At 47.6% G+C, this 13,034-nt stretch overlaps 1 protein-coding gene across 9 annotated transcripts in view; it reads left to right on the top strand.

The window, feature by feature from the left end:
- AGO2 (argonaute RISC catalytic component 2) overlaps window positions 1–10,221 on the top strand; it is a 61,740-nt gene extending 51,519 nt beyond the window's left edge. For all 9 annotated transcript variants that reach the window (XM_068933429.1, XM_068933425.1, XM_068933424.1 and 6 more), the window contains 2 exons: window positions 709–908; window positions 1,245–10,221. In XM_068933429.1, the coding sequence (XP_068789530.1) occupies window positions 709–908; window positions 1,245–1,353 (309 nt within the window). In that variant the 3' untranslated portion in view covers window positions 1,354–10,221. The remainder of the gene's footprint in view (window positions 1–708; window positions 909–1,244) is intronic.
- The last annotated feature ends 2,813 nt before the right edge of the window (window positions 10,222–13,034 follow it).

Genomic DNA, 13,034 nt, shown 5'->3' with positions numbered 1-13,034 from the left:
AAGCATGCTCTAAAATATCTTTGTTCTCGCCGTGGACTGCAAAAGGAGTCTAAACCGCTAACGCGCATACATACAGATGCACCTTACTTTCATTCTTTACCCTTTTGCTTATCTAGAAGTTATCTCACGTCTGTAGCTGAACGTTATAAGAGACAAAGTGCCTCTTGCATTAATTTCACTTGAAACGTGTATCCAACTGCTAGGACGTAACTAGTGCTTTTAGATATCACCGCTGTAGTTTCGTGTTTTCCTGTGATTTCTTCTTTGCAATCAGAAGCAGCAACAATTAAACAGTAGCAACAGTACTGGAAGTCAAAATTGAATACTTTTATGTAACGATTCTTCAACACGGGCACAAATTAAATTGCTGTTAGCTATTAACGTTTTGCATAGAGCTACTTTGTCGGATGGCTTTTTGTCAAATTTACGTTTCACAGGATCAAAGTTTATTTCAGTAAGACTGTTTAATTTGACTAACACAGATGAAATTCTAGAAGATGCAATCCTGTGCCAAAATGCAAAGGGATTAGTTATGTGGGGAGCAAGCAGGGAGATTGCTGCATTTTTAAATGAAAAATTTGTTGAAATACGGGGAATCGATAGCATGTAATTTTGAGGAAGTAGCCTGTTATATTGCGGTTCACCTGGCGAGGTGGGAAGTTAGAGAGGTTTTCTGAAGTGCTGATGTCCTCTGTGATCTGCCTTCAGGGAACAAGCAGACCTTCTCATTACCACGTCCTCTGGGATGACAATCGTTTCTCTTCAGACGAACTGCAGATCCTTACCTACCAGTTGTGTCACACGTATGTACGCTGTACTCGTTCCGTTTCAATCCCTGCACCAGCATACTACGCGCACCTGGTTGCCTTCAGAGCCAGGTATCATCTGGTGGATAAAGAACACGATAGGTGAGTTGCATGATTTTGAATTATCGCACGATTTGAAGGCGGTAGGAAGGAAATTGACTTGTTAACTCTGATATCAGTGGTATCCTCAGGTAGCAGTTTGAGGGTAAATTTGGTCTTTCCACGGAATTACACTGTGAAAGAATGGAAGATGCTTCTGTATCCTTCTGTGCTTTCTTCTCTTTCAGAACTGGTGTGCTTTAACAGTAATTAACTTTTGACTGTTCAGAAGTGTTTGACATGCAAATAGTATATTTAAGGAGAGACGGATTAAATAGGGCTTCTCTTCACCTTCCTACCTCCCCGTTTTTGTTTTTTTTCCCCTCCCTTCTCTTTCAGTGCTGAAGGAAGCCACACTTCTGGTCAGAGTAATGGCAGAGATCATCAAGCACTTGCTAAAGCAGTTCAAGTTCATCAGGACACATTGCGCACTATGTACTTTGCTTGACATGTTTTAATGTTTAGCGACTCAGTACAATACAGAGTTGGATTCACACGAGACCAGCTGCACTTAGACCAACAGTTGCCCAAGCTACAGTGACAGCCAGCAATGAGTGATGCATCTTAATTTTTTTTTTCCCGTTTGCAAGAAAGCCTTCCGTCCAGAATTTCAGACTTGATCATGAACTGCATTCTTCTACAAAACCTCACAATTTTTGGAAATGTGGTTTGCCAAAATCTCTAAGCTGCTTGTTATAAAACAGACCCATATTTTATATTAAATCAAGAGCTGTGATCTCAGGGCTTAGGGAAACTCCCCCCCCCCCCCCCCCAAAAAAAAAAAAAAAAAAAACCTCTTCGTTCAGCTTGCTATTCATTTTAATTGCTTTTAAGAATTTGGAAAGATCTAATTCACACTAAAGTTGATGGGCTACAATGCTGTGAACTAGCTTTTAATACAAAGGAAAGCAAAACGTTTTTTGACTATTTATGCCTTGATTATTCTAGATGCATTTACAAAATTTTTATTTTCAAAAGGAAGAAGTGACAAAATTCTGGTTTTCAACTGTCTTAAAAAGATTATTCTCTGTGTGTCTAAGGGCAAACGTATTTTCTGAAGCTTGTTCTTGAATGTTTTTTATTGTGCTGCATTTAAAAATGTTTTTCATAGACTAAATATGAAATTTAAAAAAGGAGAAAAAAAAAAAAAAGAACTTGTACTTAAACTTTTAATAGGTCCAGTTAGATTGGCAAAAGAAAAGGTGCCATTTAAAAAAAATTTGTAAAGAATTTTTTTTTCTTTTTAATCATACTGACAGCTAATTTTAGGATTTGTCATACAGGACTGTGACACTTACTTTCCAAAGTCTCTAAAGAATACGGGTCTGTGGTGATAAATACAGTACAATCCTTTTTCACTGTTATGTTTGAATTAATGTAAATTTTATATATGTTTCACAGTATTAATGTGATAGACTAGATGCTATTATTTATTTTTTATTTACTAAGGAGTGCTCATTATACTTCTGTTAACATATCAAGAATGCTTTGGATTTAGAAATTAAAACCTTACTGTGGGGACATGGCTGGTTCAAACGCAGAAATATGCAAGCGACCTTGACGTGAGAGTTCAGCGATACGGACAGTGCATGGCGGTAGGGCTCGTAGCTTGTAGCAAGGCTTTTTACGCGCGCGCGCGCTGTGGCGGGTTTTTTACCCTGTGCCGTTCGGAGACGCACGCGCGAGACCAACGTTCTGCATTCGCTCGAGCACAAAACAAGTCGCGTTTAATTTCTGCGTTGATTCCTGGTGAAGCAGGCGCCCCAGCGGAGGAGGGTGGGTCACCCTTTGTAACGCAGACCCGAGTCGGAGAATCTATGCAGTAAAGACAAACCTTAGGAAACTCGAGTTTACTTACGAAGGGGGGCGAAGCTCTCTTCGTTATGCATGAGGTCAAGAGGAAACGCGAGTTTGGCCGTTCTCTTAGGAGAAGCATTAATTCAAACCGGTGATTCTTAACGCAGACGCTTCCATTAGTTTGCACACTGGGTCCCTAACAAACTGTAACGCAGAGGTAAACCATTGCACTAATCGTGATGCCGCGGGCTGGCTTAGAGGAGAGCGGAACAAGCCCAGGAGCCTGGTCGACGCTGACTTGGTTTCGTCTGTTTTTCGTAGGGTAGCTGAAATCCCTGTTCAGAGGCACGCTTTTTGAGTTGGGTTCTCTTCCGCCGATTTGGTTTGCTTTCTCTTTTCTCCCAGCAGATGCTCAGCCGCTGTTCTGAGTACGTTTACCTCTAGCCGCGGAGCTGGGCAAAGAGCCTGAAGCGATACCGAGGTCTGTGCCACGTAGTGGATAGGTGAGAACTGGTTGCTCTTGAATAAGCTAGAAAATGCCCACTTTTGCTGCCTAAAAGCTTTAGGTACGTAGCTTTGTGCAGGTTCAGCTCTTCACCCTGTAGCGCAAGTGTCTTGCGTGTCGTCGTTGTTTAGCTGAAATAACAATGTCAATTCTATTAACAGAGTAAATGTATTATTCTTCTTGTCGATTAGGTTTGTTGGGTCAGAGTTTCTTCTTGGTCGTAGTTAGGTAAATCCAGATTTAACATTATGCTGGTGTAACAGAAAGCAAAGTCCGGGTCGCGCTTCTGCCTTTCTGTTTTCCGGCCAGGCTGCACATAACCCCCTTAAAATACTGCTAAGCTGCAAAAGCTTTTCCGGAACAGATAAATTGTACTTCTTTGTGCGTTTGCTCGGGAGGTTTCAGAATTCAGCGAGGATCTTAATTTGGCAAAGTTTTATATATGATTTTTTTTTTTTAACCAATTATTCTTAGCAAAATAGGAAGATGATCAGCCATTTTACAGCTCTGTTTCTTTTATTTGCTCGTCATTTAGGCAGGGACCTCTTGGATGTGAAATTCGTCCTCCTCTTTCCGCAAACCGGCAACTGAAATGCTTTTATATAGGCGGTGAGAGAGGGGAGGAGGACGGATCCCAAACCTTATCTCAGAAGCGGGCTGCTGAGCTTTGGTTGTACCCTATTTTGGAGGTATTCTCTGGGCTGGAATAGGTGTTGCAGCTCCTTTGGTGAGAAGAGGAGCATTACGCAGACCCTTGATCTGAGCTTGGCTCTACACCCTGTTGGGATGAGGAGAAACTTTGCGTAGCTTGCTTTCCCAGAGTACAAAGAAGTTGGGATGCAGTTCAGATGTTCAGATTCCGGATATTTTTGCAGCTTTTTTAAGCCTGTAGCACTGTTAACTCTTTAGCTTTGATTTCCCTGCCTGCCCCCCCCCCCCCCAAAAAAAAAAAAAAGGTGAAGGAATGAATAATTTAAAGCATTTCCCCCCCCCCCAAAAAAAAAAAAAAAAAAGCTTTTCACGAAGCGCGTACTTTGAGGAGGACAGCATGCCCAGCAGCTGTCTTCCTGGGAAGATTTTTAATATAAACGACATAGTCAAAAATGCCTCTAATCCAGCACAATACTCTTGTCTGTATTTTTCTCACTTTGGGTAGGAAGAGCAATATCTCAGGTAAACCCGTAAGCAGGCGCGCTCTCCAGAGCAGGGAAACGATCAAAGGCAAAAATAAGCGCAGAGCTCCAGGTGTCCCTATGCGGCCGGCCTGCTCCTTGACGTTGCTGGTTGTAACCACTAAGCCGCTGTGCAGCTCAGGTCAGCAATAACCCAAATGCGTTTTTACCGGCCGGCAGTCATGCAAACTCTGTGCAGAAGGGTTTGCATGATGGCAGGTGCGAAAGCCGTCTCTTGCACAGGCTGACGGCGGCCGATAACGCAGTTTCCCTTGTGTTTCGGAGCAGCTCAGCCCTAAAGGAGCGTGCTTGAGAGAGGAGCAGGTGGGGATGAGCCATCCCGTTTAGCTGTCTGTCTTGTTGTGGTTGTTGTCAAGTAGTAACACTATTGAAACACGGAAATAAAAATATTCAAATATTGGAAGGGCTTGCGGAAGCTCAGTCCTCCACGAGGCTCAGGCCGGACTGGTCGGTCCCGGAGCGGCCTCCTCCGGCTGCCGCCGCTCAGAGCCCAGGATGGGGCTGGAGACCTCCCGCGAGCCCTTCCGGAGTGCTCGGCTCGGTGGAAAAACCTCCAAAAAACGCGTGGCGAGTGCAAAACGCTGCTAGCGGAAGCTAGGAAAATAACATCAAGACAAAATACTTGAAAGGGGGTTTTGTTTGTTTTACATACTAAATATGGCGCTGCAGTTGGGTTTGCTTGTTTGTAGACGCTGCTGCTCAGGTGGCTCCGTAGAGATGACGCGCGCGCTCTGCCTCTTGCAGCACCTGGGAAAGAGAGTTGGGTCCGGGCCTAGGAGGATACAGCCTGTGACGAAGCGTCGCGAGTCGGTGAGCTCGGCTCCACCTTGTTTCCGTTCGGCGTTTCGGGTAGCCCTGCGCAACCCGAACGCGTGGCCTGCGCTGGCCGATGGAGCGAGGTCGCTCGGTCCTACTGGGACTCGTTTCGGCTTGATGTGGGTTAGGCCGTTCCAGCTACGCTAACCGGCCGGCCGAATGACTTCGGCCGTAGTCGGTGACCTCCCGCGCTGCGCGAGCTTTTGTCGTCCTGCTTTGCTTCTTTCCCGATTCGTCGGGTGAAAAGTCTTTGGATTGTTTTGTCCTTCGCCCAAGGTATTGGGCAGCTTGTGCGTTCAGCTGCTGGAGCCAGCACGGGAGATTTCACAGCTACGTTTGAAACAAAAAAATCCATAAAATACACATGGAGATATGTATATCTCTATATCTCTCCTTGATCTTTTTCCTGGTGTACCTTCCCAGCTTGTTAAAGCCAAAATTGTCACTAAGGTTTAGCTTTAATTCCGACTCTATCAATAGCTCTCGGAGCCTCTGCAGAATTTGAACCTAGGTCTCGTTAAAATATTAGCAGCTCGCTCTTCCAGCTAAGACAAAAGCTAACTTTCCTCGCGAGGATTTTAACTGGGGCGGGTTTGAGGTTCCCGGGGCTGGGGAGGACGTTGCCGCCCCGCGGGGTTTCGTGGCCGTGGCACTGGCGGCTGCTTTCTGAGGAAGGGTGCCGGCGTGCGGAGGTGGCAACCAGCAGGTGCTGTAGCTCGCTCTTAGGCAAAGCTGCAAGCGGTCGAAATGCAGGATCGGGCCCCGAATTCGGAGCTTTGGATGGACGTACTTGCCGCTTGGAGGGATGCAGTTTCTGGGGGCGTAGGTAACCCATAAAGGGTTTGGTTTTGTTTGTTGTTTTTGTTTTTAGGAGCTCTCTTACACTTAAGGAATGTAAAACCAAACAAGTTCTCACTCTGGTTTTCACACTCAATGCTAATGTACTAAAATTACATTTTTTTTTCCCCCAATTTCTTTTAAATACTCTCCTCCTACAGTAACATCTCTTCTTGTGTATTTGTCCTGCCCGTGTGGCTTTCTCGATTTCTAAAACCAGACAGTACTTTTTTCTTTTTTTTTTTTTTAAGGAAAATGCCAAGCAGAAGGTAATTGCACTGATTTTTTTTAACTCCCTTTTTACTGTAAGACTTTTTTTTTGCATCTGCTGTAGCCGTCTGACAATACTGTACATCATGCTACGTGCAGCAAAACACGGAAAAGCTGTGGATACGCTGCCTTGCTGAGCTCGCGCTTTAGGGCCGCGGCTGTATTTGACGATACTGAGAGACGAGCTTTGGTTTTAAACATCCTTCGGCTTCCTGTTTGCGCTAGGGCGCGAGTCCAAGTTGCTCGCTCGGCTCCGGTGGAAATCTTGAGGGATCAGGCTGCGTTCATCGAAGTCGTTCTTCCCTCTCTCCGTGCGTTCCTCCCGCGCGCTGAGGACGCGCAGGCAGGTTTTGAGCCGCCGACGTGCTGCTTGGCCGGGCCCCGTTTAAACGCCCGACTTTGGTATCGCGGGAAGCCACCTCACGGCACTAACGCCCCGCGATCGGCCGCCGTTGCCCCGCGCTTCCCTCGCTCCCTTCCGCGCTGGGTTTCTGCGTTAAGCGGCGCCGTTACCAGAATCGGAGGGTTTCGAGGTGGAAGCGGCCGGGTTTCGCTCGCCGTCCTTGGCGCTCCGACCTCAGCGTTGCCTCCTCGGCTTGCCCCGGGTCGGAAAGCCGTCGGTCCGATTGCTTAATCGCCATTTGGCTCGAGGGCCAGCGGCATCCCTGCTGTAGTCCCTGCTACCATCACAGCTGCTAAACCTTAAAATGCCAAAAAAAAAAAAAAAAAAAAAAAGAAAGTAAAACAAAGCACCCCACCTTGCGAACGCGTTTGCGAGCAGCTTTGCAATATCTCCCCTTGGCGGACGCCAACGAAGCTCCCGGCCGGCCGGGAGAATCGCTGGCGTCGGTGCTTTTTGCCGGGAAGCCCTGTGGGGCGACCGCTGGCTGTTGCTCCCATCTCCTCCCCAGCGAACGACGGGCCGGGCTAAAACCCCGACGGTTTGGTTGGGCTCTCGCTTATAGCTTAAGCAAAGCTCTCCCGAAAAGCGTGGAGGGAAGGATTTCGCTCTCCGGTAAGGTGCTTTGCGGGGAACATCTCGCCGCTCTCTGGCGTTAGGGGTCTGTAGACGCTGTGGACGTTGCTCTGGTCTGCAAGGGGCTTCGCTGTGCGGGCTTAGCAAACGCTGCTGTTTTGAAGAGCCAAACATTTGCGTTGCAAGTCTGCGTTAAAGGCGATATGCTTTTCTTCCCTTTCCGTGGTCGTCATGAGTGTGTTTTCCCCCCGCTCCCCACCTTTTGGCCGTGCCGTCGGCCTGGGCTGCTTTCGTTTTGGTGCATCTTTTCCTCCTGGCCTCTCAAACGCCTGCTGGAGTAACTAACTCCCGGCTGATCGTCAGCAGGGATTGCGGGTATGCCTAAATCGTCCCCGGAAATATCAGTTAAAGCAGTGGTGACCACGTGACGCTTTGGGGCAGGCGTGAAGCTCAAAGGGCAGCAGCAAAGTCGAGGAGTTTCCGGGTTTCTCAGAAGCTTTTTCTAGGTCGGCTCGGAGGAGCCCAGCCACCACCGCCGTTTCAGCGCTATGAGGGACGTTGCCCGGGGACCTGGCCTGGGAGGTGGCCCCGGGCTTTCCTCGCGGCCCCGGCGCCCTGAAGTCGCTCGCCTCGTTCGCGGGTCTCGTCCTCGTCTTTCCCAGTACGGTGCGTGTCTCTGGCCGCCCGCCCGCCGGACTTGAATCTTTAACTGTTGTGTAGCTGTCCATCAGTAACGTTTAATTCGCAGATTATTTCCCAATTAAAAGACGACAGTAGCTTTTTTTTTCCTTTTTTTTTTTTTTTGTTACCTAGTTTGGAGCAGTAGAAATAGTGGTTTTTGATTACGTGGTGGGGGGAGGGAAGGGTTAGGTGTTTTATGTGCTTGCTTAAGGAAGATGTACGTAGGGAATAATGACTGTAGACCTTGGCGGGGGGGCGGGGGGGGATATTTTTCATTTTGTAAGTGAGGGCGTTTGCTCAGGAAAAAACAAACAAGCAAACAAACAAACCACAAGGAGCAAGTTTCAGAATCACGTGGTCTTGAAAAAAATCAAACCGTGAATTGGGTGCAAAGAGGAAGTACAGCGGGCAAAGCTGCGCGCTCTCCTGAGGAGCGTCGCCCTTCGCCCTGTGCTATCGGCTGCTGCAGCCGGCAAATTTATCCTGAGAGATATATATATATATATATATATATGTGCGTGTGTGTATCTGTGTATGTGCATATACACACACACACACACACGTATAGGCACGTGACTGTTGGTGCAAGGAAAAATGGGACTGTTCATATATGAAGACATAAAGACCGAATTTTGGGTTAACAGGCACAATTTCACCGACTTCAGCAGGATTTCATTGGTTTGTGCAATTGGGGGAACTGGCAGCGTTTAGGACAGTTCATAAATAAAGGTGCAGCCCCGGGTTTCGGTGCGGCAAAGCGCTCGCCTGGGTCACGGGAGGGCGAGAGGGAAAGCGGGATGTATTGTTTTAAAAAAGCAAACCCCCCCCCCCCACCGCCGCCACCGCCACCACCCCGTGCCGTCCTTCCGTTGGGATCCACCGGACGTCCGCCGAGGCGCTGGCCCTTCGGTTTCGGTGCTTCTCGAAGATTTATTTTTTTATAAAATAACGGAAAAAGAACCAAAAAAAAAAAAAAATCCGTGCCGAGACTTCCTAGCGTACGCGTTGCCCTGGAACCAAAAGGTTTTTATGACCCTTTAGAGTTTACTATTTTTTTGTGGAGAAAAACAAAAAAAAAAAAGGAAAAAAAAAAAGGGAGGTGGGGGGAGAAAAGGAAAGAAAAAGCCAAGGTGCCGGGGGCTTCCTCGCGCGGCGCCGCCGCGTCGACCTGCCTCGTGCTCGCAGCAGACATGAAGGCCGTCGCGCCCGTCAAGCGAAAACCACGCGCGCAACGTCCGGTGCCGCCTCGAGCCTTAACGAAGCGCTAAACCGGCCGGGTTTTCTCCGTTGGCGTAAAAACAGGGCCGCGGGCTGAAGCGGCGCCGCCGTTCCTCGCCGCCGTCGTCGCGGGGGCCGGCAGCCATTTTAAGTAGAGGCGAGCGAAGCGTCGGGGAAGCCAGGTGGCTTTTCGATTTGCATCTACCTCATTTAACCAGTCGGGTGCTATTTCCTCGGAGCTGAGATGGGCGAGAGAGCCAGCCCGCGGCCGGGCGAAGCGGCGCCGCTCCGTTTTTTGGCCGGAAGCGACGACATGGCGTTTTTGAGTGGTATTCGTTGTGCCTTTGTGGTCCTCCCCCCCCCCCCCCCCCCCAAACTCCCGGTAGGTACATAAGGAGGGAAAACGGCATTCTCGATTATTATTTTTTTTTTATTATTAGTGTTTTAATTTTTTTTTTAAGAAACTGCAAATGGGTTTGAACCAGGAAGCTTTAAAAAACAGAAACACAAAAGGTAGTTTTAGCCAACGTCAAAATTTCTGTCAGTGTTTCCGGCGGCCCAGCGTGCGGTGTCGCGGCGGCCACCGAAGGGACGCCTCTGTGAGGGGGGGAGTGAAGCGTCTTTGAGCTTTCCGCGCAGGTTTGGATTTAACAGTTTACAGCTACGCATACGTTTTTTTTCTACTCTGTAAACCCTTTTTTTTTTTTTTTTTTTTTTACTTGCAAATAATTCCTTGGAGGAAAATGTTGTGATACGCTATCTTTTTTTTTTTTTTGGAAATTTTTAAAAAAAATAACTTTTTACCAGTACCGAACGTAGGGGGGAAGATGAGGGGTGGGGAATCCGTTCTGTAAATTGTATTTAGTTTAAATATGGAAGAAATATCTGTACGTGGACTAGTACAAGTGCTGACATTCCCTAGTGGCAGGACTTCCGAGCCGCTTCCTACGGCTTTCTGCTGCAGAGACGCTCAAAGAAAGAAAAGGAAAATGCCTCTGTTAAAAGGGTGTTTTTTTTTTTTTTTTAATATAAAACTGCTCCATCAGGTCTGTACTTAAGCTATATTTTCTAAAGCCTAATCATCCTTTAATATGCTGCATATAAATTATCAGCATGGTTGCACTTTCTCAATAGTAACGGATGCCCTGCAATTGGCTCATGGTAAGGACTTTAGGTTTGTTTTTAATTTTTTTGTTTTTTTAACAAAACCGGTAGTGCTTTGGGCAGAAGGTAATATTTATATAGGTACCTCAAGAGAAGGGAGGGGGGGGAAAAAAAGAGCCTGAATATGCTGCATTTTGTTCCTTTAACATTTTTCATGTAGCATTTGTTTGCTTTTTTTTTTTTTTTTTTTTTTTTTTTTTTTTTTTTTTTTTTTTTTTAAGGCTATCCCGAGCTACCTGTTTTGCTTTGGGGACCCCGGTAGCGTTTAGACCGTCGTTTTCCGTCGATCTCATAGGAAGTAGTATCCTGCCCGGGCTGAACGCAGTCGGCGGGGGGTGCGGTTCGCCCTGCGTCGTGCGGGAGGGGAGGGGGACCACGAGGACATACATACGCTTTACATAGGAGGCTTCAGGAAAAGGATACTATATTTCTAAAACAGACAATACATGTTCCTTGTTTTTTAGTAATTTTTTTTTCTCCCTCCCCCCTGCTCGTACGGCTTTGGTGACTCTTTTCTCAGATACGGCCCGGTCGGGCGTTTGAGCAAGCGTGTCTTTTACTTCTTCCTTTCCGAGTCGGTGAAAATCTAAAAAAAGGTGCAGAGATGGGGAATTTCTTTGTTGGGAACTGTTGAAGGAAGCTTCTAAGGCTGTGAAATTGAGCATTTATTGTCCTGTTTTTAAGCTTAGGTGGGTCCTTTTCCGAGTTTGTTTTACAGCTTGCAAGGTAAAATAGTTTGCACTACTTTTGCAATAAACTCATGAAAAACCTAACAGTTTCTGTTTTGGTTTCTTACTGTGTATATATATAAATATATATATATACAACTAATACTAAAGACTTAGCATAGTGTTTTTCACCTCAAAACATAAGACTTGTAACAAGCTCAGAATGCTGTAATTCCTGACAAAAATAATGATGTGAATGATATTTTATAAAGTTATTTTGTATGGTGTCAATTTTGTTTTGCCTCATAGTATGTCAATAAAATAAAATCCTCATCTTTACAAGCTTCTGTTTAATGCCTTTTTATTGAACCTCGGACGCTTTCCGCAGCGATCGGGTGCGCGGGGAGAGCCGAGGAGAGACCCCCGGCCAGGGGAGCTGCTCTTTTATTCAACGATATGAATTCAGGAGTCACAACGGTCCTTCTCGTTTCAGTCGGAGCTTTGTTTTTTCTCCTTGCGTTGAGGTACTGCCGCTCCTCGCTGGACGTCTTGCCCCGTGTCAAACTTCAGGGGAAACGCAAAAAACAGTAGGGCTTGGCGGATGCAAGCCCTGGCGCTGGTTATGGCAAACTCTGGCACCTCTAAAGTCATCGTGGAGACTTCTGGCTGAATTGATGGAGAAGAGCGTTCAAGTTCTTGCGTGCTCCCCGAGTGGCAGCGCGTGCTCGTCGTGTCCCAGGAGACTCGGAGGAATGCAATAGGATGAATGACGTTTAGGAACCGTGGTCCTTTTGGCGTTTTTGCAAACCTAGGGAGATGGGAACTTGTGGTCTCCTTCAGGCAGCTTGGGTGAGGAGGATCTCACAAGTTATTAACGCAGCCTTTGTGGAAAGCTGCCCGGAGGAGGCCAGCTCATGTTCCTCAGCATCCGGCTTACTTGGGAGCTGGACTCCAAGCCCAAGTGCTGCGGTGTCCGCTAGTGACCTTCAGTGGCAGTGGAGAGCCGGGGACATAGTGGATACTATGGTCCTAAGGTGCTTTTGGGCCCACCTAGGGAAATTTATTGTTAAAGAACGTGGTTTATAGCCTGCGCTTTGTAATACCCCACGAATCCAGCTTTTGTTTTACCGCATGGAATAAAGGCAGGCTACGTGTAGCCTGGGAGATGGCACTTGGAAATCGCAGGCTGCTGGGCTATTGCGCTAGTTAGTGTGCTTGCATGTCTGATGTCGCTTGCAATGTATTTCCTGTAGCGCGTGACCCAGTGTTAGCATTAGCGCTTTGTTAGCACTTTCGGGCATCTCTTGGTGTCCATATCGGTTTTGCTGTAGATAGGACATAGCAGTAAAGGCAGGGCGGAGGGAAAGCACCATCAGAAGAGTGTGCCTAGAGAGGGATGCCAGGGCACAGACTGCAGGGACGAGGCTGATCCGTTGGGGTGCAATGCTGTTAGGGTCACGCACGTGTTAGCTTAACGGCTCTGCTGGTGGGAGCAGTGGTGGCCGGGAATAGCCACGCAGAAGGATTTGCACATTGGCTCTATGAGGACGCTCAACGATACCCGTTACGTAGAGGCTGGAGGCAGGATCTTGTTCAACGTTTCTGCTCGCTCCCCCCAGCCCTGGTGAACGTTTTGCAGATTCAGTTGCCCATCAGCAAGGCTGGCTTGGCTGCTTGGGCCAGCACAAGGACCTGTTTCGTACCACGCCTGTTCCTAAGCAGTTTGGCTTGTCGCAGGCTGCATAGCCTTGCGGAAAGGGCACGTCCCACTCTACGGACAGCGTTGCATGCATGCACCGTGGGGTGCATGCATGAGCCTCGTCTCAGGACTTCATGGCCAAGGGTAGAGCTCTGCCTTCTTGCTTATTCTTGTGCCTCGGACATATCTCCGAGGTGTCTCCTCAGGTGTCTGACACGGTTTGCAGAAGTAGGCAGGGAGGAGAGGAGGAGCTGTTACAGACAAGCCGGCTGCAGAACCCGTGAAGTCTTGGTGCTTTCTGAGGG

This window comes from Struthio camelus, chromosome 2, assembly GCF_040807025.1.
Source record: "Struthio camelus isolate bStrCam1 chromosome 2, bStrCam1.hap1, whole genome shotgun sequence".
NCBI classification, from domain to species: Eukaryota; Metazoa; Chordata; class Aves; order Struthioniformes; family Struthionidae; genus Struthio; species Struthio camelus.
Note: the sequence above shows the minus strand (reverse complement) of the source record. Positions and strands in the feature narration are given on the sequence as shown.